This window comes from Andrena cerasifolii, chromosome 12 (assembly GCF_050908995.1).
Source record: "Andrena cerasifolii isolate SP2316 chromosome 12, iyAndCera1_principal, whole genome shotgun sequence".
Lineage (NCBI taxonomy): Eukaryota > Metazoa > Arthropoda > Insecta > Hymenoptera > Andrenidae > Andrena > Andrena cerasifolii.
Window position 1 is genome coordinate 11,347,224 of NC_135129.1, and position 22,743 is coordinate 11,369,966.

General features: G+C 49.8%; 2 protein-coding genes across 9 annotated transcripts in view; both read right to left on the reverse strand.

Annotated features, from left to right (window-relative positions):
* Clc-a (chloride channel protein 2) overlaps positions 1–22,743 on the reverse strand; it is a 30,465-nt gene that overhangs the window by 1,628 nt on the left and 6,094 nt on the right. Inside the window, exons 1-13 of one of the 8 annotated variants that reach the window (XM_076823939.1) lie at positions 10,745–11,695; positions 10,486–10,573; positions 4,426–4,714; positions 3,974–4,185; positions 3,176–3,810; positions 2,089–2,323; positions 1,844–2,006; positions 1,536–1,766; positions 1,134–1,357; positions 869–1,060; positions 616–758; positions 364–541; positions 57–284 (exon numbers count right to left, since the gene is read on the reverse strand). In XM_076823939.1, the coding sequence (XP_076680054.1) occupies positions 57–284; positions 364–541; positions 616–758; positions 869–1,060; positions 1,134–1,357; positions 1,536–1,766; positions 1,844–2,006; positions 2,089–2,323; positions 3,176–3,810; positions 3,974–4,185; positions 4,426–4,714; positions 10,486–10,573; positions 10,745–10,896 (2,970 nt within the window). In that variant the 5' untranslated portion in view covers positions 10,897–11,695. Of the gene's footprint in view, positions 1–56; positions 285–363; positions 542–615; positions 759–868; positions 1,061–1,133; positions 1,358–1,535; positions 1,767–1,843; positions 2,007–2,088; positions 2,324–3,175; positions 3,811–3,973; positions 4,186–4,425; positions 4,715–4,867; positions 5,510–5,539; positions 6,152–6,201; positions 7,991–10,485; positions 10,574–10,744; positions 11,696–12,537; positions 12,647–22,743 lie in introns of those variants that run through there. The other 7 variants (XM_076823941.1, XM_076823947.1, XM_076823942.1 and 4 more) reach the window with 7 other exon arrangements.
* LOC143375148 (putative oxidoreductase YjmC) lies at positions 17,771–20,857 on the reverse strand. The gene is made up of 2 exons (XM_076823962.1): positions 19,801–20,857; positions 17,771–19,142 (listed from the first exon to the last, which is right to left on the reverse strand). Exons 1-2 carry the CDS (start codon positions 20,131–20,133, stop codon positions 18,294–18,296), a joined length of 1,182 nt encoding a protein of 393 aa, XP_076680077.1. The 5' UTR covers positions 20,134–20,857; the 3' UTR covers positions 17,771–18,293.

The following is a 22,743-nucleotide window of genomic DNA, read 5'->3' on the forward strand; positions in this document are numbered from 1 at the left end:
GGCAGAAGAGGCGTGAGCAAGGGTGGATACGATCGAGCGCGAGGATCGGGACGTACCTCTTTCAGTCCCACAACGCCGACTAGTCTCCCGATAGCCGTGACGTAGGCGTGATTCACGCCCACCATGCTGAAGAGGCTGTGCACCTTGAGCAGGGAGGTCCTCTCGACCAGCTGGAAGGGTGCCGGGTCGATGTGGCACCTGGAGAAGTCCACCTCCAAAGCCATTTCGCTCTCCTCCCATTGCTTCTGGTCCTCCGCCGACATGTCTATCACTCTCTCGCGCGGCTGGCGGTATAAACGAGTCAGGTTTAGGCTACCGGGGATCTATATCGAGACGATGATTAAAGGAAACATCTGTATTTACCAGCTGCACTTTCTTCGAAGTGGCTGGACTCGGCGCCAGCATGGGCGTGTGCGATGTCACGTTTATGCCGTCCTGGCTTTCGCGTCTCGTGCCGGTTACAGATCCTATTTCTGGGTCAGGATCTACGTCCTGCAGGGTGGCTGACTTGCGGAAGATCGCTTCGAAGGCCAGGCGTATCCTGAAATCGTAACCAGCCTTTGGGAATGAAGGAAAGCTGGATTTCCTGGTGTTCGTCAAGTAGACAGTGTTTACCTGCTCTCTGCCCCGGTGACAGTGGTGTAAGGAGTGGCGGCGGGGCTGACCAGAGGGCTGAACCCTTTCAGCGTGAACGAGTTGGTCTTCTTGAGGATCGATTTCTTGGGCTGCGACCCGAATACAGGCGAGTGGTAGGTGTGCTGCAAGGTAACGAGGCGACGTGTGAAACGTGGACGATGACGCAGGCGGCTGTTTAATCGAGCAAATATGCACAATTCGCGCGGAATGACGTCAAAAGGGTGCGACTCACGTGATCGGGGCCGGCGGTGTTGTTTGGGGACATCGTTAGATCGTTCACGCTTTGCCTCTGCATCTTCAGGATATCTGGCGCTGGGATCACCTCGAACCTGGACGGCCTCCTCGTTCTCTCCTGATCCCTCAGCTGCCGTTCCATTTCCTCGCGAGCCCTCTCCTCTGCTTCCTTCTGCCACATTTGGGCCACCTAGAACGCAACATCCTAACGTAAATCCTAATCCCCCGAGATCTAGATAAACCTGTGATCCTATTTAAGGTACCTGTAGCCTTCTCTCGCGACCTATATGCTTCTCGATCAGCTTGATCAGCTCCAGCCTCTGAACGGACCCCAGCAAGATCATCGAATCCGGATTGTCGACTAACGGAAAGCCGCGCAGTTTGCGGTTCTCCTTCAGAATCTCCTTCAGCTTCTGGTACGTGATACCGTGCCAGATGTACCTAACACCGCGGACCATGAAGTCCTCGACGTAGATGTTGTACATCCCTAAAACAATGCTCATTCTCGCTCATGGGCTTCCTTTGACGCAAACGAAATAAACGGAGAACCAAGGGCTCAGACGAATCATTACCTCGCTAGCAAATTCCTTCGGAGAGGCTTTTTAGAGACAGTAACAGTTTTTAGTTGTTATTCTTATGAAAATTAGGAAAGGCAGAAGACTCACCTGAGCTGGAGGGTAACAGGTCCGGCAAGTAGGGCAGCTTCTTGATCAGAATAATGCTGTCGTATATGCTGGGCTGCAGAAGGGCGGCGATCGCGTTGCTGATTAGCACGGCGATCATGATAGGGACTATATGGGTGATCTGGCCGGTCATCTCGAAGATGATGACGCTGACGGAGATGGTGTGGGTGACCGCGCCGGAGAAAGCAGCCGCTCCAACGGCGGCGTAACCCCCTGGAGAACGATTCCCTTGAGTAGTGCAGCTAAGCAGCTAAAGTCGAGTCAACGCGAACGAGCTAGGCTGCAGTTACCTGGTATAATGGGGGTTATTATGCCACCGTAACGAACACCGTTCGGGAACCACAGTGCCATAGCCTCGCCCACGGCTCTACCTAGCGCGGCACCGATCTTGAACACGGGTATGAAGATCCCCGATGGCACGGGCACCGTCGAGCTTATAATGGAAAAGATGAACTGAAATCAAAGTCCCTTGCTCGACTGAGGGCTCCCTCGTTTCTTAAGGGTGGTGCTAGGGGGGAAGAGAGCCTGGTCTTACCGTGAACGCAACGAAGCCAAGGAGCCCGGTGAACACGTCGGTGTATTGGGTGGACCAATGCTTGACTATGTTCATCTCCTCCACGCCTACCTCTTGTTTGGTCCAGGTGAAATTGGTGAACAGGCCGTAGACTTGGTCGTGGGTATTCAAGTCGCCTGCCATGAACTGCCCCAGGCCCAGGGGGAAGGACACGGATGACACCAGAAGAGAGACGATGCCAGGGTACAAGAAACGACTGGAAGCATTCGACGAAATTGCGAGAAGCGAGTCAAGGTACGATGCGATCAATTACACTAGTTTACAGCCACTTTGCGCAGCAGATGCCACTATTTTTTTCTTATGAAAAATGGCTAGCTGATTTCGAAAATAAGGTCTAAAAAAAATTCTATGGATACGTTTTGAAGATATCGACAGGTGAACTTTGTATCTGACTGTAAAAAAGGTGGTTTTAGAAATAGTTCTGATTATTTTTTTGTCTTTTGTTCGTTTTGGTCAATTTCGATGGTATTTTCTCACTTTAAATAAAATCGTGGAGCAGGATATTTTATAACAGAATATGAATGAATTTGATACAGCATCAAGCGACGAAATGAATTTCTTGTGATATAACCTGCGCCACGATTTTATTTAAACTGAAGGAACACCACCGAAATTGTAGTACAAGAAAATAATTGTTTTTTAGTTATTAGTGCATTTTTTATATATTTCTGCTCAGAGGTCATTTTCTATTGCATGGCTTTCATTTTTTCCCAACAGGCGTAAATATGTCTCTGAAGGCCGATTTTTTGTATTTTACATACATTTGGTTCCTCATAAGAGAAACGAATCCCAAAACGAACAAAAGACAAAAAAAGAGCCACAACTATTTCTAAAACACACACATATATTAACAAAATACTTGAAAAAATGTACAGAATGAATTAAAATTGAAATAACACAATGAAATGGAAAAAACACAAAAACCGAGAAAAAATTAAATTTCAGTGTTTTCACGTCAATTGTGTGGCATTTGCTGCGCAAAATTCTTTTCTTATTTTGTAAGCTAGTGTTATTCTAGAGTCTGGCGCCGAGCGCTAGACTCACTCACTTCTTCTGCAGGAAGCTGTTCATGCTCTTGTTCTTCCTCATGAAGATCACGTACTGCCTGTGGAGCCAGACGTAAAAAGCACCGCCCAAGCCGCTGCCAACGCCGATCAGGGCGAAGACGAACAGCTCTTGGGGATCGAACGGGAAGTCCATGGTGAAGTTGGTGGCGAACATCGCGGTGATGGTTTCCTCCCTCTGGAACCAGATCGCGAGCAAGCGGAACATGGTGGCGCCGCAGACGGCCGCGAAGAACCCACGCCAGTAGTTGCGAACGGCGAAGTAGACGGTGGTGACCTCGATGCTGAAGAGGACACCCCCGATCGGGGCGGCGAAGCAGGCCGCGACACCCACCGCGCAAGCTGCGGCCAGCATCTCGCAGTTTCGACTCTCGTTCTCGTAGATACCCTGGAAGCTGGTGACCAGTTTCGACAGCAGGGTGGCCACGATGCTGGCGATGTGCACGAACGGACCTTCCTTGCCCAGGGGCAAGCCGGAGCCCAGGGTCGCGGTCAGACCTATCACCTGTTTTGGGGCAGGCCCAGAAGAAGCTTGCAACGCGAGATTTCGAAATGCCACCGTGGTTCCGATGTTCCCAGAAGAGTGGGGCATGCAGAGGGGGAGCGAGGAGACGAGGAACTACGGCGAAGGGAATTATACAAGGTAGAGGTCAGTGGTTTGACACGATGGTGTCTAAATTCAGATCGTTTACTGATTAGTGTAAAGAACCGCGTGGCAACTGTGTCGGTAATTCCAAGGAAAGGATTAGACTAGCTGAGCGAAGCAAGGCATGCCGTCTAACCTTGGCGATTAGAGTACGAAAGGTGAGGTACTCCTTGAGGGCCACCCCGCGCAGGATGGTCTTCATCTCTGGGATCCCAGACCCTATGCTCTGGGGTGCAACGATGTGCACAAAACCGGCGCTGAAGAGGATCAGACACACTGGCAGAGACACCCAGGCGATGTACTGAAGCGCTGGGTTGTGCGTCAGGTCCTGATAAAGCCATATCCTGGCTGGTGGAAGAAGGACACGGTTAACCAGACGGTTAAAATTGTCCCCTCGCCAGAAGCGAATTAATGGGCGCGAGAAATTCAGAGTGCGTTTGCTGAAGCGCGGTAGTAAAATCGAGGCCCTGGGGAGAATTGAATTGTGCAAAGGAACTTCCAAACTGTAAGCACGATTTCCTCTCTGCCGCGAGAAGGCCTCGATCCTCAAAGGGTACGAAAACGAGAGATCACTGGGATCAGACTGACCGTTGTTGCACATCGAAATGCCGCGGTCCATGGCGTAGCTGATCAGCGCCATGATAACGCCGAGCAGGGCCAGGAAGACCCAGTCCTCGCCTAGCCTAGCTCCGGTGTGCTTCCAGGCGAAGGCCAGCAAGGCGAGCAGCTTCCTGCACAGGGGTCCCCGGCTTCTCGACTTCCGTAGATCCTCCGCTCTGGTCTTGTCATACTTCCGTCGCGCTTTGTCGTGGTACTTGAGCTTCCGCGCCTCTTCCTTTGCGTACTCACCCAGGTCCTTCGTGTACCGACCATACATCTGGATGCATCACGATCTTTCATCCACTCTGTACTCTTCCCAGCGACACCAAAACCGGTGTACGCTAGCGTTACGTTTCTTATTCGAAGGACACGATGCAAGCTTTCATTCGCGATCGTGAGGGTAGCATTTGCTAGAAAGAGTGGTACCTACCGGACGTCTACGATACACGATCTTTCTCCATGAATCTTTAATCGTACGACCGCAAAGGATTCTCGGTAATACAGCCCGGGAGAATCTCTACGATCGTCGCGACGTTTCGAGTCGAAAGTGACCGTGTGACTTGTATCTAATTCGCGAGATCGGTCCCGAAGATTCAACGCGTTCGGATAACATCGATCATCCTTGATTTATATCTAACTCGCCCCGTCGGAGCCATTGTTCTTTTCGCTGAACGGGATCGCCACTCGCGCCAGAAATATCTGTTCTCCTATTTATAAATTAATAGTGTTGCAAACGTCATGCATAGGCTCCTCTCGCTGGCGAGGCGATGCATCAGCGATGTGAATCAGGGCAACGAAGCTGCGAATTAGGGCTTCAATCCGAGAGTTATTCCCCGAAGATCGGCGATTCGTCAATAGCGATCGCGCGAGCAAGCCAGCGATATATTATCGCTGTGGATCGTTGTTACGTGCCGGGGCAAGATAACGTTATCGCGTGAAATTACTCTGGTAAAAATGCGCGCTACCGAACGTAGCCCGTGGGTGAAACGAATGTTGCTTGTTTGCGCTCGCAAATGTCGCTTTCGTGCATAATAAAACTGACGAGTGAAACGTTGCTACCGGTCTACTACTATTTACTACGCTCACTACTACTGCTACTTACTACTTGGAAAAGCAATTTCGCACTGTCCCAGAGCGATTGAGACGCGCTATCGCTCGGCCACCGATCTGTCATCTCAAAGAAGAGGAGACGCGAGCGTCGCGAGCCACGGAATGGCAGGTTTCGACTGAACGATACGATTCCCAGTCTAGATCCCGCTGAAAGGTAGGTGACTCGAGCAAACAATTTCAGATGGAATGCGAGGAAAATAAGATTACACTGCTCCATGTTCGACGATACCCCGATCGGCGATGGTATCGCCGTTTCAAGGAAGCGAGAGGAAGCGTGGCTGATTTAGTGATTTAGTCTCTCACACGGTAAGTATTAATGGACGAATGCCCGAGTAAGTGACAATGAAGAGTTTCCAGACGTCAGATCCAAAATCACTCGTCGATGGGATCGGAATCTCTATAATTAGCTTTGTTATACGTGTACGGTACGCTAAGAAGCCCAGGCTTAGGAGTCAAAGTATCAAGTCTTGGAGAAAAAAAAATGGTTATTTGGGAAATAGAACTCGGAAGATCTCCTAGAGTTCCCGTTCGAAGCTCGATACCGGGGAACAAGTGTCTGTTTGCTTTCATGGAGTTAAAGAAAGGTGCTGATCGTTGAGCCAGTTAGTAGCACCTGCCAGGGGGCAGGCTTCGCCTCTCCGATTGCCCACTTACGAGATAGTCATCGTTACAGACGAAATAGGCTCTGTTCAGGACGAAAGCCGGCATGAAATCTGTATCGAGGGTCCTTCGAAAGCTTCAGCTGGGGCCTCGGACAAAAGGGAAGCACCGAATTCTTCGACGAGGGATCACGTCACGGACGAGGCATTCCTCGAGTATAGAAATGTCTTACGGGTCACTGGCAACCGACAGCACATGTTTTCCGCCCGTCCACTCGATCGGCCGATCAATCTCCCTTCCGCGAAGGCTAACTTCGCTAGACAATCGAGGATTGACTAATTGTCACCGTCCCTCCACGCTCCTCCTTCCCTACCTCTCTTGGCAAGCCACGATATCCGATATTTTTGGCGGCGACTTACTGCGAATCACCCATTTCTATTGTTTCCTGCATCCGACGACTGCCAGGGTCCGCTGGTCACGTTGCGACTCGAGGGACCGAGCAAACAACCCCCTCGGGCATCCAACACTCCGCCCTCGAGTTTCGCGATTTATTTTTAACACCGACGTCCTACAGTTTCGCGTTTATAAAGATCGCCGGGGTTCACTCGTTTCTTAGCAAGTAGCTTATTCGTCCAATCGCGTCGCGTAGAATCGTCACAGTCCTCGAGACTCTTGGAGCGACCGGTGCTCCTATGTCTTTTACCATCGTCGATTTTTCAAGCGACTCAGAGCGAAGCGGCTTTCGCGGGGAAGTCATCAGCGCGAGGCAAGCTTCGAGCAGACTAGAGTTCGTCGATGGCGTTTGGAAAAGTCGCTAGGGTTTCGAAAAGGGCGCGAAGTCTCGCGAAGGAGCGCGTGCACGCGAATTTGCAGACGAACGACAACTGAACGACGCCGCGCCGTGTTCCCAGCCTTCCGAATCGAACTTGAGCCGCGATATTTGTTGAAATTTGGCAACAGTCAAAATCAGTATTTTTAGCGGTGCCCGCCGCCGGTCAACGACGGTGTGCACTATTGTTTATTGCTCATTAGACGTCTGCGATTGGACGTTCTAACGGGCAACATTGTGATCGGATAATATACGTGTAGGATTCCATTTCCACCCCTTGTTCGTCCGTTTGCGAACGGGGCGACGCTCGAAGGGCGAGGGGCACTTGGACCGCGAGAACCACGCTGAGAATAACCGTGGCAATTCGCTCGTCGTGTTACTACGAATTCTACGGCCGATTACGCGTTGTTAGTTTGTGCTTGGATCAGTGTTGTTGCACGTGTTGCTTCCAAGTGTTTTCCACTCACACATAGTACCACGCGCTCGAAAATACCATTGCGACAGAGTCAAGAATGGAGGGATAGAAATAAAGGAAAAGATAAATGAGCGTCTCCTTTAACACCTGTCTTAGTAGTCCACCTACCGATTTATTTTTCTTTAAAGGTATTTTTCAATCTGTTTTTATGGATATAGATTCCGCGGAACGAGCTATAAATGTTCCTCTCGTTTTCGCTTTACTGCGCGTTGCGGATCGGCAGGTGCATTTTTGCGGGAAATAGCGTAGGATGGTGTTCTATGTAGAGGGGCCGTGAAATGGAAGCGAACACGAGTCTACGGCTGAGGATTGAAATATAGGCGACACCTGAGCGAACCCGTGGATGGATTTGACGTCAACGACGGCCACGTTCCACTGGGCAATCAGCCCCTAACCCAATTTTAGTAATTGAGCGCGACCAATTTGCGATACAATTAATGGCCCCGCTCCGGTACAAACATTAAATAGATAGAAACTGTAGCACTCGACTTCGGATCGAATTAAAATTCAATCTCCCTACAGAACTGGAGAGTTAAATATCCCCCCTTGCAACGTTAAGTCCACCGTGAATTCCACACACGCCAAATAAAAATTCCCCTTCCTTCGATTTCCATTTCGAAGTTTCCCGAATGAAGTTCCCCGAGGAAGGAACGCCGGTCGGCGGAAGGGTGCTCGTTTGTTCAGCGAAACGGAAGAACGCGGTCCGTTCGGCTGGTGTCTGGGAAAATTGCGGAAAACCAGTGGAGCGATACATTCTGTGCACACGGTGCATCTGCATAACGGAGGAAAGCGATACGCGCGCGTGCACGTATGCAGGTCGAAATACATGCATAAGCGTTAGTACACCTACTGGAATAATTGTGAAAAACGTTGGAAATTCATCGAAGAATTCTGAGAAATTTTATACCATTTGGTATTTTAAACGAAAGCAGGGAAAGTGTGGAATAGAAGAGGTACCCCTATATTTATGAACGGCAGTGTACGCGTGAGGAGAGTCGAATCTGCGCGTCACGTGAGTGGATCTGCATGCTGGTCACGCGTGTCGGATAAACGTAACGAGTCCTTAAGCGCTCATTCATGCAGATAGAGGCATTGCTTAGAAAGCCGTGGCTGCAACAGTCGGCGTGCACTTTTCCGTTTGGAGGATTACCATCCGCGAGGCGCGAATCCATAAGGATCGAACGGGGGAAGATGCAACGGCGGGATTAACGAGGCAGCGTGAGATTTAATTGAACGCAGCTGCAGAGAAGTGAATGGTAATGCGTTGTAACTGAAAATAGAAAAGTGGTAAATGGCGGTAAATATAATAGCAAATGTCCGAATGAAAAGGTAGAAACAGTAACTCGAAACACGTTTCGAGTTCTCTCTAATTCGCCATCGACTGTTGAGCGTGGAGTAGCAGCGACTCAACTGCAGCGTTTAATGCAAGTGCTCGTTCACTGGATTGCAAGCTGCAGCCCATCGGGGCCTCGAGCTCTCGGTCCTCGCTCGTTTTCCACGCAATCAGCCGATTCGTCGTGGAAAACTCAACGAGGAAGGAGACTCGTAACTCTCAGCGAGAACGAGCGACTCGATGGACGGGACGAAACGTCGGCAGCCGCTTATGCAATGCATTTTTATGCATTCCGAGCTCGTGGCCCCTGAAAAAGGAGGAAATGAAAAACTCGCGCTGCGACGGTATTATCGAGGCGACTCTGTAACGAGGCTTCTAAAGTTATCAGCCGCGGCTCCGAGTCAAGGCGGCCGCGCCTCTCCCTGCGGACTTCTAATTTCGTGGAGGCGCATTCGGCGGACTGCAGCTGGTCACTGCGATCCAAGTGACGTGCATTTCGTGTCAAGGTCGACTCGCACGCACACGCCACTGTCAAGCGGCCCCTCGACAGGGCATCTTCCATTGACATCCGTGGTAAATTTGTCAGAGACCGGTCGCGAAGTGTCTAGCTCTCTAGACGGTGGAGAGGGACAGAGGAACTCTGAGCCTTTGGGCGAGGAACAACGGGCGAGCCGCGTGACAGAGAAAACAGCCGCGGCTCGTTTAACGTTGTTAGGTATTATACGACAGAACTGACAGGGATCGCGAGCCGTTATTGCAAGCTGCTCTCTCGCGGAACGTTTATGTAAAATGTAGTCTCTCTCTCGCCCACTTGGCATCCGTTCAAAGGTCGCCAGCAGCCGCGCCGCGCTTCGAGGACCGCGAGAAATCGCAAGCCAACCGCGACCACACCGTCTGCGTGGCCCAACAGCGTCCATGTTTCAGGGATCGAAGTTTCCGTGATGCAGGCTTTTGAAAAATGACCCCTCGAGTTGCTCAGGCCTTTCTAAGTAAAGACTTCTGCTGAGAAAGGCTCGAGTAACTCGCTTGAATCAAGTTTGGATGCTTTATAGAATATATAAATGCACTGCGCGAGAAAGCACGACGATGCCAGTTATTAATGGCCCCGGTTCAGGTTTGCCGAGCCAACCACTTGGCTCTCTCGTGGATGTAACGATTGTAGAGGCTCGTCGCGAGAGGGAAGTATCGAATGGGTGCTGAGAAAGAGGCAACAAACGAACAGCAGGACAAAGAGCGCGTGTCGCGTATTGGCAGGCTACCGACGATATTGGCAGACGGCTGAGTCGTCTGGGATTCGTCTACCAGCGGCGAAGACGGGTTTAATTTTAAATCTGTCGTCTGGTGATGGTTCAACGGCATTGTATTCGGCTCGGGGTGAATCTTACTCGAGGATCCCTTCGGCAGGAGATCCTATTGGAATTTCTGTGGGCTCGTGACGAAGATTGACGATTTTAGGAAATTGGGTTTGATGGGAAAGAAGCAAGGAAGAGCGAAATGCTGCATGATGTGAAAATGGAATTTACGAGGTGCCCAGTATAAAGACGCAGTAGTACGCGACTGCTAATTAGCGAGCTTGATTCGCGAGGGGAGAAGTGCCGAGCGAGATTTCGCTAGCATATCTGAGATAAAGTGTGCAGCAGAGAATTCCCTGCTGGCGCATGCACACGATGCAAACGATGCATTGAGAGGGAGGTGGCTTACAATCGTGTTAATGTAATCGAAGGGATCGAAATCCTGCTGCTCCTCGTCCGCGTTCGGCGGAGGACACGGATAGAACGCTTGCGAGGGTCTGACAACACAAAACAACGCAATCAGAGGAGGAATAACGCGTCGGGCCTCTTGGAAGCATTCTCGCAATTAAATATCCCATCCCCGACGAGCTTTTCTCGAAGCGTCGAGATCTTTAGTAGCTGATAGCATTATATGATAACCAGAGGAAAGTGAGAAACGCGAGGAATACCTGTGCGGTCTGTTCCGCCGGTTTTCCTTCAGTTTCGCCATCAGCCTGGTGAATTCCTCCCATTCCCTGTCCACCTCCTCCTCGCTACCCTCCGGGTGATGGTAGTGAAGAGTCTCCTCCCGGAGCTCCTTCTTCGTCGCCTGGCTCGCCATGGCGGCTCTCCCTCGAAAAACTCGCCGACTATCCGGGCAGAGAGAACGTGTGGCACCCGCCTGCAGCGGGGGCGCGATAGCGGTATCGGGGCGATAAATTCACGCTGCTCAAAGTGCGCCTCCAGGCCTGGAATTCCGCGACGACCGGGGATTACATAACCGCGCGGGAGCCTCGACCAGCATCCTCGAAACTGTGCGAACCGACCCAGAGTCCCTCCAGCCGAGGATGGCGAAGAAGCGAGCGAGTTCAGCGGAGCTGTTCGACGAATGATCGCGGAGCTTCACGGCAGCGAGTCGTTTCGTCGGAGATGATCATCGCCGGGACCAACAGGCATCTCGATCGCATCTCCGCCGCCACGGTAGCGTCGAGCCGCGTTTCCTGCTGCGTCGCCTTCGACTAACGACGGAAACGGATCGGCCACGGGTGCGAACCAGCCCACGATCGACTTTCTCGGCCCGTCCGCAAGTCCGTGTGACACTGACACTGACACCACAGCGGCCGGAAGCGAAAAATTGGCGAAAAGAAGCCGTTTAAGGCAATTGGATCGTAGGCAGGACCGTCGCACACCAAGCCAATGAGTCACACTGACAATGGGAAGAGAGAACCACCGTGCAGACCTCAGATGGGAGGGCCCGGCTGGCTGGCTGGTCCAATTTACGGACTCATTAGCCTCGCTTCGACTGTTGTCGACGTCGTCGTCGTCGCCGCGCGGTACACGCTCCCGCGATTTTCCCCCGCGATATCGGCGCTCTGACCATTGCCGCGGACACCTATGCGGTGTCGCCGCGAGGACGCGAGGCAATTGCGACTCTGGCCGCGAAAAATTCGCGCCTCGGTAACGCGCGCCTACGTGAAAAAATTTATAATGCGACGATGGTAGAATTTCACTTTATGGATCTTCTATTTTTTACTCCTGATATCAATTTTGCAAGATTGGGGGAGAATTTAAGATAGGCCATTATAAGATGGGACGATTATTTTGAGAATCGATGGATTATTGTTTTTAGTAGACGAAGATTATCTTTGCTTTTGGACTTCTGGTATTGGTCAGGGGTGGCTCTTTCGTTTACGAACGCGTAAATCGGGAGTGTATTTTCTATTTATTCTGTATTATAGGGGAGAGACTGATGGAAATTTCAAAGGAGTCTTGACGTAGCGGTTTCTAGTAGCGACTGTACGGTAGCTGTACACGGCAATTGGCCACTTCCCTCGACGAGGGCTCGTAGGAAGCTGCCTTCAAAGTCACCAGTTATCATTGATCAAAATTACCGCGTAATTTGATGAATGGTTGTCTTACCCGATGCCGGCACCGAGCCCCGATCGATGACACTACGCTAGGGCTACTTTGTGCAACGGTGTTTCCGGTCCTGACACTGGGACTTTGAGAAGCACTCTTTTCAGAGCGAAGTCGATTTTCGCTCGTGGCACTTAGATCGAGGATTGATCCTACTAACGCAGTTGAGAATGATCCACGAATCATTGCAATACAACGAGACGATCTTAAGCAAACACAATCCGGTTTCCCAAAAACCACGCTCCTTTTTCCTCACTTTCGACGGTTCCGTACAAAAAATCCACGAACCAGAAGCGAAAACTCCGTGCGAAATCGAGAACGCGATCTTTCGCGAAGTGGTACGTACCTTCACGTGCGAGAATCGCGATTTTTCTCGGTCGGGGGATTTTCCACGGATACAGGTGAACGATTAACGGAGCACCGTGGCAAATTGTTCGTATTTAACGCGGCATACGGTGCATTGAGCACGTCGAGCCGTAAATTCGCCTGTTTATCCCGAGAAGATAGCCTGATAATGGATCGGAAAGGGTACCGACTCGGTAAATTTGCCTACGCGAGCTTGTGCGTCACGCCGGGTGGTAATTATTGAATTTCGCGCGAAACTAGGAGAGCCTCGGTGTCGTTTCTACAAATTCGCGAACAAAAGCGAGGGAACAGGGAAACTCATCCGAATCCCTACGTCATGCACGTTGCAGCGAATCTAGGAAAAAGATATCAATCGCCTTGGAGCCATAACTCGATCTCATGTAACACTGGCTACGTATCGTTGCAAACGGGGGGACTTCTCCGTAAATTTACGGAATAATTCGTCACAAAAAATATACATATGTACTTACAAAGTTATTCCGCAACAGCCTGCAGCGCCTTTCACTTAACATTCAACTAATCACGTGAGTACTACTTAGTTTTCCTTATTATGTCGCTTATCACGCGCCATATTCATAGCGCGAGCCTCGTGACTGCTAATAATGAGTAGCTCACGATTATTACCACCAGCTATCTGCGACTATCAGCTTCGAATTCTACCAGGCTACGATATGGAAACGGTTATTACAGATAGCTCTTTGCATAATCCCCGTTCGATTCGCGCAATGACATAATAACACGTCTCCCCTATGGCGTGGATACCCAAGCCGTGGAATGTTAGCCTAAACCGCCCTGTTTTCCTCGCTCCTAAAAATAAAGCCCCGACGCGCGTGCACTTACTTCTTTCCTTCGAGAATTCTTGAAACGAGCGAAATCCACTGAATGCCGAATCCTCGAGCATCCAATCATATTTCGCGTACTTACGTTTTTCTTCGGGACGCACTAAACGTCTCCTTTCAACAATCCATCATTGAAAAAGGCGCGTTAAATCGTCATTCTTCCGCAAAATGCCCGAACAGAGGTTTAAGTGTCCCCTTTGTCAAGTTCGTTTTCAGTGAATGAAAAACATCAGTTCCACAATCGCGCGAGTGATGCGTGCAGCGGATAATTAAGCGAGTGTAATTAGGAGCGATGAATATTGAACGACGCCGGTAATTTACGCCGACGGCCCAAGGAAGCCTCGTTTCCCCTGAGATGGCGTAGATTCTTTCCAGGAACGGGTCGAGCTCTCAATTATCCAAGTGCCTTTTAAACAATCGTGCCCATCCTAGCGACAAACGCGCCCAATAGTTCGTCACAGTCGCGCGCTACTTCTGGAGACGCTTTTACGCCTCGCCCGGGAAATTGCTCCCCTTTGCATAATTCACCGTCGGCTTTGTTGCTTGCACTGGCTCGGCCGTTGCCTTGCCCCGCGAGGAAACGGAAGGGATGCCGCTGCGGCAGTCCTGTGATTCGAACGGGGTCTTTCAAACTTCCGGAACGAACCTGGCAGGACACTTTGGCTAAGGGGGTAGGTACTCTAGTGTAGATGGTAGAAGAAAATTTGTTTTTTTGCTTTATATCGTAGTTTGTGGTGTGATAAATATTTCTGCAAAGCGAGGTATTGAAATTCGAAATATTAGCAGAGATGTAGAGGTCCAAAGGTAATGCCTCCCGTACGGCACTATTGTCTGTAAAAACTTTGAACGCATTTTTCTCGAAACAGGGTTTTTCAAGATGGGATTTTCAAGGACGTTTGCATATCTCGAATACTACTGGGCCGATCCAGTAGCTCTTTTGCGTACACGTTCATCACATAACTGGCTATGGTTGGAAGCACGGGCGAGTTTCTATCTTGTAAAAGATTAATATTACAGAAGGAAAACAGCCAAATTTTTCGTGAAAATCGAACAGTTTTACTAAAAATGCTGCTATTCTGCAAATTTTTATTTTTAGAAGGCCTCCGTGGTTCCAACCATAGAGACAGTCATAATAAATGAAATAAACCTCAGTTTTTCCATTTCAGATGACTAGAACAGTTTCTACGCTAACGCTCATCGGAGAAGAATTTTTTTTGCAGAAGCTTGCGCCACTGACTATATCTATGTATATGTGCCATGAAAAAACTCAAAAAAATTCTGAGTGTTACTTCAAGCATACCTTAATATGCAGGCAAAACGCCAGATAGTGTAAACTTATAATATTTGTTAAATAAATTCGGGAAGTTACACTAGAGTACCCCCTTAAATACTCTTGCGCTAATGGCACCGAAACCGTGGTAACAGCTTCTTTCTATAAAGTAAGACTGCCTACTTAGTTCCATACGTACTATGGAAACTTCTATTATTCGTGGGGCATTAGAGGAAACCATTAGTATGGTGCTAGATGAGGTGAAGAGTCTGGTTGCACTTGGAAGTGGATAATTATTCACACAGAGATAATTCTGTGATTGAATCGTGTTTCTTGGGGATATCGCGACTAGTCGGTCCATTGTGACAGAAGATCCCTCGAGAGCCATCACCACGGATGTCCCATGGGTTCATGACCCCATGCCGGCATATTAGAGCAGTGAATTAGTTAATGCCAGTCACATGGCCGGGCAGCGACGAATCACCATTCTCGCGGCGCGTCAACAGTGCATGCGATTGCATTTTGGACAAGATCGCTTTGCCCCAATCAGAGGCCCTTCCTTCCTGTTTAGCTGTACCCGATTCTTTCAATCGAGCCTGTTTACCGCCTCTGATCGTTTCTCGTTCGCTGTGATTACCTCTGCCTTCAACTTCAAGGTTGCGACTTTGTTGTCGTTCATTTAATTGAGAAAACAGCTTGATGGCTTCAGGGCTGATGGGGCTAGGAGACTTTTGGGTGAGAAAAGTTGAGCCGTGGGAGCTTGACGATGCGTGATTAGATTCCATACGCTACGATGACGAAATGAGTTCAGAAATTCTGAGTATTTAGCATAGGATCTACTACTTAAGTTCGATTATAGTGAAACTAAAATTCTGTTTATCTTTCCGGAGTTCTAACAGATATTTCAGAGGAACTAGGACTAACGATCGAATGAGCTAATATCCTTTTGTAATAGGGTCTAGGACAACACCGCGTCGGTGTCACGAGCGCGGCGTTTGCCTGGCACTGCCGCGAAGATCGATCTAATGAGATAAAGCTCATTAGCGATTCCTTGGGCGATTAGAGAGATTAATCAGCGTGTCACCGGTACACCCGTGTTTCTCGCCGAATAAAAATTCTGTTACGGTGAATCAAGGAGAGATCGATTTACGACTCGCTTGATTCATACGTCTCCTACGCTCGATTAATCGTTAGCTCGTGGCCGGGTGTTTTTTTTCACCCGTACGATCGTCCACGCGAAAAAAAGGCCCCTCGTGCATTCGCATCAGCCTTATCGCGGGGGGGAAAAAAATAAGATAGCCCGAGCACGCCTTCGCGGCCTGCTCGATAATACAGCCAACAAACAAAGCGTGTCGATAACTTTTGATCCCCCTGTACATTCGTCTTGTGACGCTCGCGACGCGCAAAACACGATTCGGCTCGCTCCTTTATTGTTTCCTTATGGCCTGAAAAATATGTAAGTGCGTGGGAATAATTGCTCACTGCGATTGGAGGGAATCCGACAGTCTGCTTCTGTTTGGGCAATCTACGAGCCCAGTTCCTTGCACAGGGAGCAAAGCACCACCTAACTTCTCTCCTCTTTCCCTAGGAAACCTACGTGTATTCCAATTTTCCCAAGCTGCCACGTGCATCGACAGTAAAGCGCCTAGAAAGTGCACTTTACGGACACGTAGACGCGGCCTGACGAAATTTCTATTCGACATCTCTGCGCGATAGGTGGAACGCGGCGCGCATAAGCGAGCACGATCGACGGGACGGAATACAAATTTCCTGTGGGAAGCTTCAAGGAGATTTTTCCCAACCGAAAATCCTTGCGCCGGTCATAGAAACTGGCGACTTTTCGAGACGACTTTTCAAACACCTGCCAGTGATGTAACGCGACCGAATGACACCCTTTTTACGCGCGATAACGGCGGACCACCAAGGACTTGGTAGAAATAATCGCCGGCGAATCAATTACGCCGAGGGTCGCATATTTTTCCGTGAAAACGCGGCGATAAGAGCGAGAGACATCGTGTCTGCGAGTCTCCTCGATAACCCGTGTTTGCCGCCTCGGAAAGGCGGAGAGAAAGCGGAGGGAATAGATGCAAGACCACCCCCGACACTGGGGTAACGCCACGATGATGGGCCAAAAATGGTAGGATAAGTTTGGAGGTGATTGTAAAAAAACTTATGAACTTTGTTAAAAACATAACACAAGGTTCTTATGGCATGTATAAAGAAGACGAGGAAATATTTTTTTCAGATTTTTTGAATAAAAAATAGCCGCATATACGACACTTTCCATTTAAGTCCTTCCGCGCTTTTAGTAAAGTTCATAAATTTCGTTCAAATCACGACCGATGTATTACTTAAGGAGAATTATAATAATATTGCGTAGCGAAGGCTTCCCTGGTAGTTCTTTGCGAAATCTTGAGGAATCAGAGTTTATCTGGGATCACTTCGTTTCAGTGGAGGAAGTAACACCCAAAGGAAACAGTTTCCACGTTAAAAGGCACGCGATCGAGCTTAATTACTCCCAATTAAGACTAATGATCCCAATCTCCGTGTATCATACATAAATCCGCGGGATCTAATTGCACAGGTGCCACGAGGCTGGACAGGTGGGCGATTACGAGGAATGAGATATATGGCGACTTAGGGAGACAACAGCGTGGAATTTCTTTGATCTTATTCGCACGATTCACCGCGCACGTGATTCCCTTAAATAAAGTTTGGCGGCTCGTTAATCGTGACGAGATTAGATCGACGGGGCACGAGCCATCGATCGCCTGTCCCTTTCGTTGATTACGCAAGGTACGCGTCCACTGTCCAGGGCCTCGCGGAGGCTCGCTACCGATAATCGTGACTGTCGATCAGTAATGAGTGCAATCGAGATCCCGCGAGCAAGTCCAAGGCTGTCGTCGTCATCGGCCCGATGATCGACCAACGATCAGACCGCAACGCTGTTATGTCATCGCGAGCATCGCTTCCATCAAATCGGCGAACCGGACACGCGAGCTCATCGCCGTCGCGTAAACATCGCTCGAAACGTGCTGTTTAGCTTTAACGCTCCAGTTTGAACAAGGCTGCATCGAGGCTGGACATGTTGCGGGACGAAAGTCTGCGATATATGTATGTATTTGTACGAGGTAACGGATTCTCTCCGTTAATGATACATGGTATCAGAGCACCTGGTGCCTGCTACGTCTATATTATAAAAAAAACGCGAATAACAATTAAATGCTCCGTGCTATCGAAAGTGTACAAGTGTTCCGAGCTTCAGTTCCGAGCGGAATCCTTATGTAAATGCTAGCAAACCTCGCTGTCTACGTAGGTCCTTCGGAAACGAACGCTCGAGGCTCGCCTGATCGCAGATTTCCCTGCTCTAAACCGATTCGCAGGGATTACGCGTATACGATATCATTACATAAACAAGACAATTCTGAAATGCAGTTTGAAATGCTAACGACGAGGCACTGCGGCCTTCCCTCTTCTATTCCCTATCAAATTCAGCAAACACCTGTACCTAACCCAGGCCTAACCCAGCTGAGCGTCGAGTACAATGTTAAGTAAGTATATACTCCAAGACCACAAACAGTGTGTCAGTACCAATTCCCAAACGACGGATCGAAACATTTAAATCTCTTAGACATTTTTAGGAACAAGTTTGATAGGTAGAACGCCCATTTGTTCAGCGAACTCCTCGCAAGCCTTCAGCTGATTCGAATGATAGGAGATGCCTCCCTGCTTATCCACGCGCTCCATAGCCGCCCTCTCGGGGTCCCCAGCCACCAAAACAGGCTTTTCCCCCGCTGGAGGCATGCTCCTCAGCTGTTTCAACAACGTGGAGAGCCTATCCTTCGACCCAGAACCAAAAGCCTCCGGATTGATAGCCATGAAGCATTGTCCAAGGTTGGCGATCTTCGTCTTGTCCTTCCACTGTCTGATGTTGGGTCCGAACTCAGCTCCAGACAGCACTCCGCAGAGCACCTCGACCATCAATGCCAACCCGTAGCCTTTGTACCCGGAGTTACGCTCCTCTCCACCTAAAGGCATCAACAGCGAGGCGGCGTACGCGCCCTCGGCGTCGGTGGTGACCTGTCCATCGCTTCCTAGCGCCCAGCCAGGTGGAATGGGCTCGTTCTTCCTCAGGGCCAGCTCGATTTTACCCAGAGCCACGGCGGTCGTGGCCATGTCCAAGAGAAATTGATCGCCGTCGGAGGCGCCCATCCCCAAAGACAGAGGATTGGTGCCCAGCCCCACGTCGTTGCTACGAGTGGGGACCATCAGGGGGCTGGTGTTGGTGCAGCTGAAGCCTATCAGACCCTGCTCGATCGCCATCGAGGTGTAGTAGCCGCAGATGCCGTAGTGGTTCGAGCCCCGAGCCGAGACCATACCGATACCGAACTTCCTAGCCTTTTCCATAGCCAGCTCCATGCAGAATTTCCCGATCACCTGGCCCAGGCCGTTGCTCCCATCCACCAGCGCTATCGCCTGCAACCATTTCCATCGAACTTCACGGTGAAGCGTGGTGGCACGGATACAGCGGAGTCTCGAACGAAGGAGAGGATGGGATTTCGGGGCGAAAGCAATTCCTCATCGGTTAACTCGGGGTCGTCGAAGGAGCTCTCAGTGCTTTAACTCTCTCAGATAAGCGAAGAGCGATAAGCCGCGGATCCGTGTCGAAACCAGCCAACTATCGCCTCTGATTTTAGAAGAAGAGTACCGCGTGTAGGAGTACCGAAAATCGAAACGGAAATACGATTCTGGCCGAGAAGCAGACCATGCCACACGCTCCGCCGCGGGAGATATAAAGTTCCCAGCTACGAGGAGCAACGAGTAAACCGGTGGAAGGCGGATTTCCATGCGTGCGCTGTGTAACCGCGAGCATTTCCATTGTCCGATCATTCTTCGGCATTAGAAGCGCTCGCACCGTGCAAGCGACTAATTAACGTTAGATTAGAGTTGACTCTGCTTGTCCGCCAGTTGAAGTACTTGAAAGCATCATCTTCGTTTAGGAGGAAAGCGGGACGGTTGAGAGCTGCGTGACTCCCAGAGGGGACGTTCGATGGCTTCGAAGGAGGAGTGCGTATTTGAAGGTGTGGAGATTCGAGAGTGGATGGACACCGTCAGACCTTGGGCCCGATCGTACCTGAAAGTCGGTGAGGACCTGCGGCCTGGCTGCAGGATCGGTGACCTTCATCTCGATATCCTGCACGTACATTTGCAGCCTGTTCATCCCGTGGCTGAAGTGACCTCTGTAATCAGCGGTCATCAGATGGTGGCCCACCACCTGGCCGTCTTCGGCGGTCGTTCCAGCTTTGCACAGGCACTCCCTGATGAACCTGACTACCTCCTCTTTGGGCACCACCCTGCCTGTCCCGCTGCCGGCCATTCTCCTGGTCCAACCGTACTGCGACGGGTCTGACAAGAATTTCGACGCTGTCCGCGTCGCAGTCACCAGACTTCTGTTCAGCGTCGACATTGTACTTTCTTCTGTAACGTATATTGGCCACGTCGATGAACCAATCGACCTAACCCAGCCTTCCTTATCTCCACGGGGCTTTAACTTTATCAAGCAACAAACAGGGGTCGAGGAATTACAGATGCATTGGCCGTCTGTCTATCGCGAACTGGCGAATAGCCGAAATTCCCTCGGGCCAGGTTATCGCCTCTTATCAGCCCTCGACTCGAGGCGAGCTCATTATCAGGCGGGAGCAATGTTTTTCGGTGACGGGTCAACCGAGTCGATTCTCAATTTCTTCAGCTGCCTCCACGTGCAAGGACGTTCCAAGTGCTCGGGCAAACCACGGGGCTCTTTTAATCTCTGCGCCCCGATCGAGCGGGCGTTCAAATTTCCCGCCGCGCAGGACTCGTTCCGCGACCACTGCACTCGCCGCCTTATTGCGTAACTGTTATCAGTGAGTCCCCAAGAGCTTCCAGATGGATCGATTTACATACGTGGACTCGCGTAGAAATTTCTTTTCCCAGAACGTTCCTAGCAGACGAAATCTCCGATCGATCTCTGTGTTCATGCGCAAACCAGTGATGTATGGATCGCCGGCCAAGCTTCGGTGATCGACGGAGCACGGAGCACTTGCCTCTCTGCGACTACTCGCGGCGCCTATCGCTGCGATGCGCATTGGCTAGACTGGCTGACGTCCATCAGCGGGAAATTCAAGTTCCGGGAACGTTATCGTACTAGTTTCGCTCGTGACTCTTCGCTTCCAGAGTGGCTTTTCTCACGTGGGCTTGATTCTTTTTGCTTCGAGGGAAAGTTCCGATATTAGGAATCCCGTTTATCAGGTTCAACTCGAGATTCCTCTCGCCGAGAATTTTCTTTGATAGAAGAAAGTTCGCGGAATATTTCTGGCGTATTTAAACAGGCTTCTGTGGTCCGTGCTGTTTCTAGGTTGGAGGAGCGGATGACGTATCTCTATTTCTGCGCTGATAAAACCGACGATATCTTCGACGCAGTTACACATACGAGAGAATATATCGTCACTGAAAGAAATGCCAAGCGGCGCGTGTCGGCTCGTACTCTGCATCTGCTTAAACGTTTCTCCTCCTGGGAGAATAATTCTGCGGACTCATTCAATCACTGTGTACGTTTCTTATTATAATCTGATCGAACGTCAGACATCCATGCAGATCCTAGTAAACGGCGAATACATTTGAATGCACACTTCGAATTATTCTGAATACGATTAGAGAACATCGAAAGAGTCGGCGTTGATCGCCACGTAATGACAAAGTCGAGAAAGAGACGGAAGTTTCTTAGACGCGCCGCGTCTGACAAAGAAGCAGACTGTCCAACGCGTATAACTATGTACCTAGTGGAACGTTGCAAGGCAAACCAGCTAATCCGGCCGCAGAAAAATCAATGATCGACCCTCTCCTGCGTTTCCGTCTGCGTGTTCTAATCCCTGCTAGTGTTTACGCAATCTCCTGCGCCGAATCACCGCTGGCAAACAAATGCCCCACGTTTCTGTAATTCGGCGCGGATCCACCACACGCGGAGCACGCTCTTTATTCGCCGGTGTAGCTAAGCGTGGCGGAAAAACAGCGCGAGAGGAAAATGAGGAATCGAACGATCGCGCGCCCGTTAGAAAACGAAGCCTTCGGTATTGACTGACGATCCGCGCTGGCTCTCGTCTTGCTTCCTGAAAAACGAGCCACACTGGCGAACAGGTGGCTCGCGAAACATCAGACGGAGCTGTCGTTTCTGCGCGTTCCGTCGATTTTTTCGCTGAGGGGAGTGGATTTTTGTCGACGCTCGAATCTTTTAATTCCTTCTTTTCTTTGAATTCCCCGGGCAAAATTCGACGTCGCGCAAGTTCCTTGGGAAATTTGCATAGGTTGTACTTGACTGTTCGCTGAACGTAGTTAACTATGTATCAGCGTAGATTAGAATTTTCCAGTTACACAATATTCCACGGAATATTCTGGAAATTTACCGTTTCGGTGGCCTTCTTTGTCTTTAATTCGATGCGCGTTGTGCTTTACAAAATCCTTGAATAGGGCCAAGTTTAATTGGGCGACGGATGGGAGCTGTGGTGTCTTTTAAAAGCTTGTCACTTTAAAATGGTGGATTTTCGAAATACCACGGAGACAGCGAACTTGCGCGAACGAAAGTGTGCAGGTCCAATTATCGGAATGATTAGTTTCGCGGCTGTATCGGCGCGTCCTTGAACACCGTACGACCAAACGAAGACGATAACGGTTTCGATGGAAGCACGCTGCTCAATATCGAGTTTTCCACGATAATGAAGACCTAGGCGGTTACAGAGAAATCGACGTTGATATTCTCTTTCGGCTGGTTATTAGGTAACTTTCGATCGACTCGCGCAAAGAAATTGGGCCAAGTTATGCGGAAAGCTGCCAGCCCCCAATAATCTGAAATGCTGTTTTAGTTTCAGCATTTGAATTATTAAAGAAAAGTAGCTTTATTTCTATTGGGTATATTTTATTTCTTGTTGATGTTTTAGAATATTTTTTAGTGGATTATTTAATAGTGAGTAGTGTAATTAATATTATCTTAAATTTTCTGTAGCTTTTGTTTTTTAGGCCCAAAATGGAACTACGTAGCTTTAAT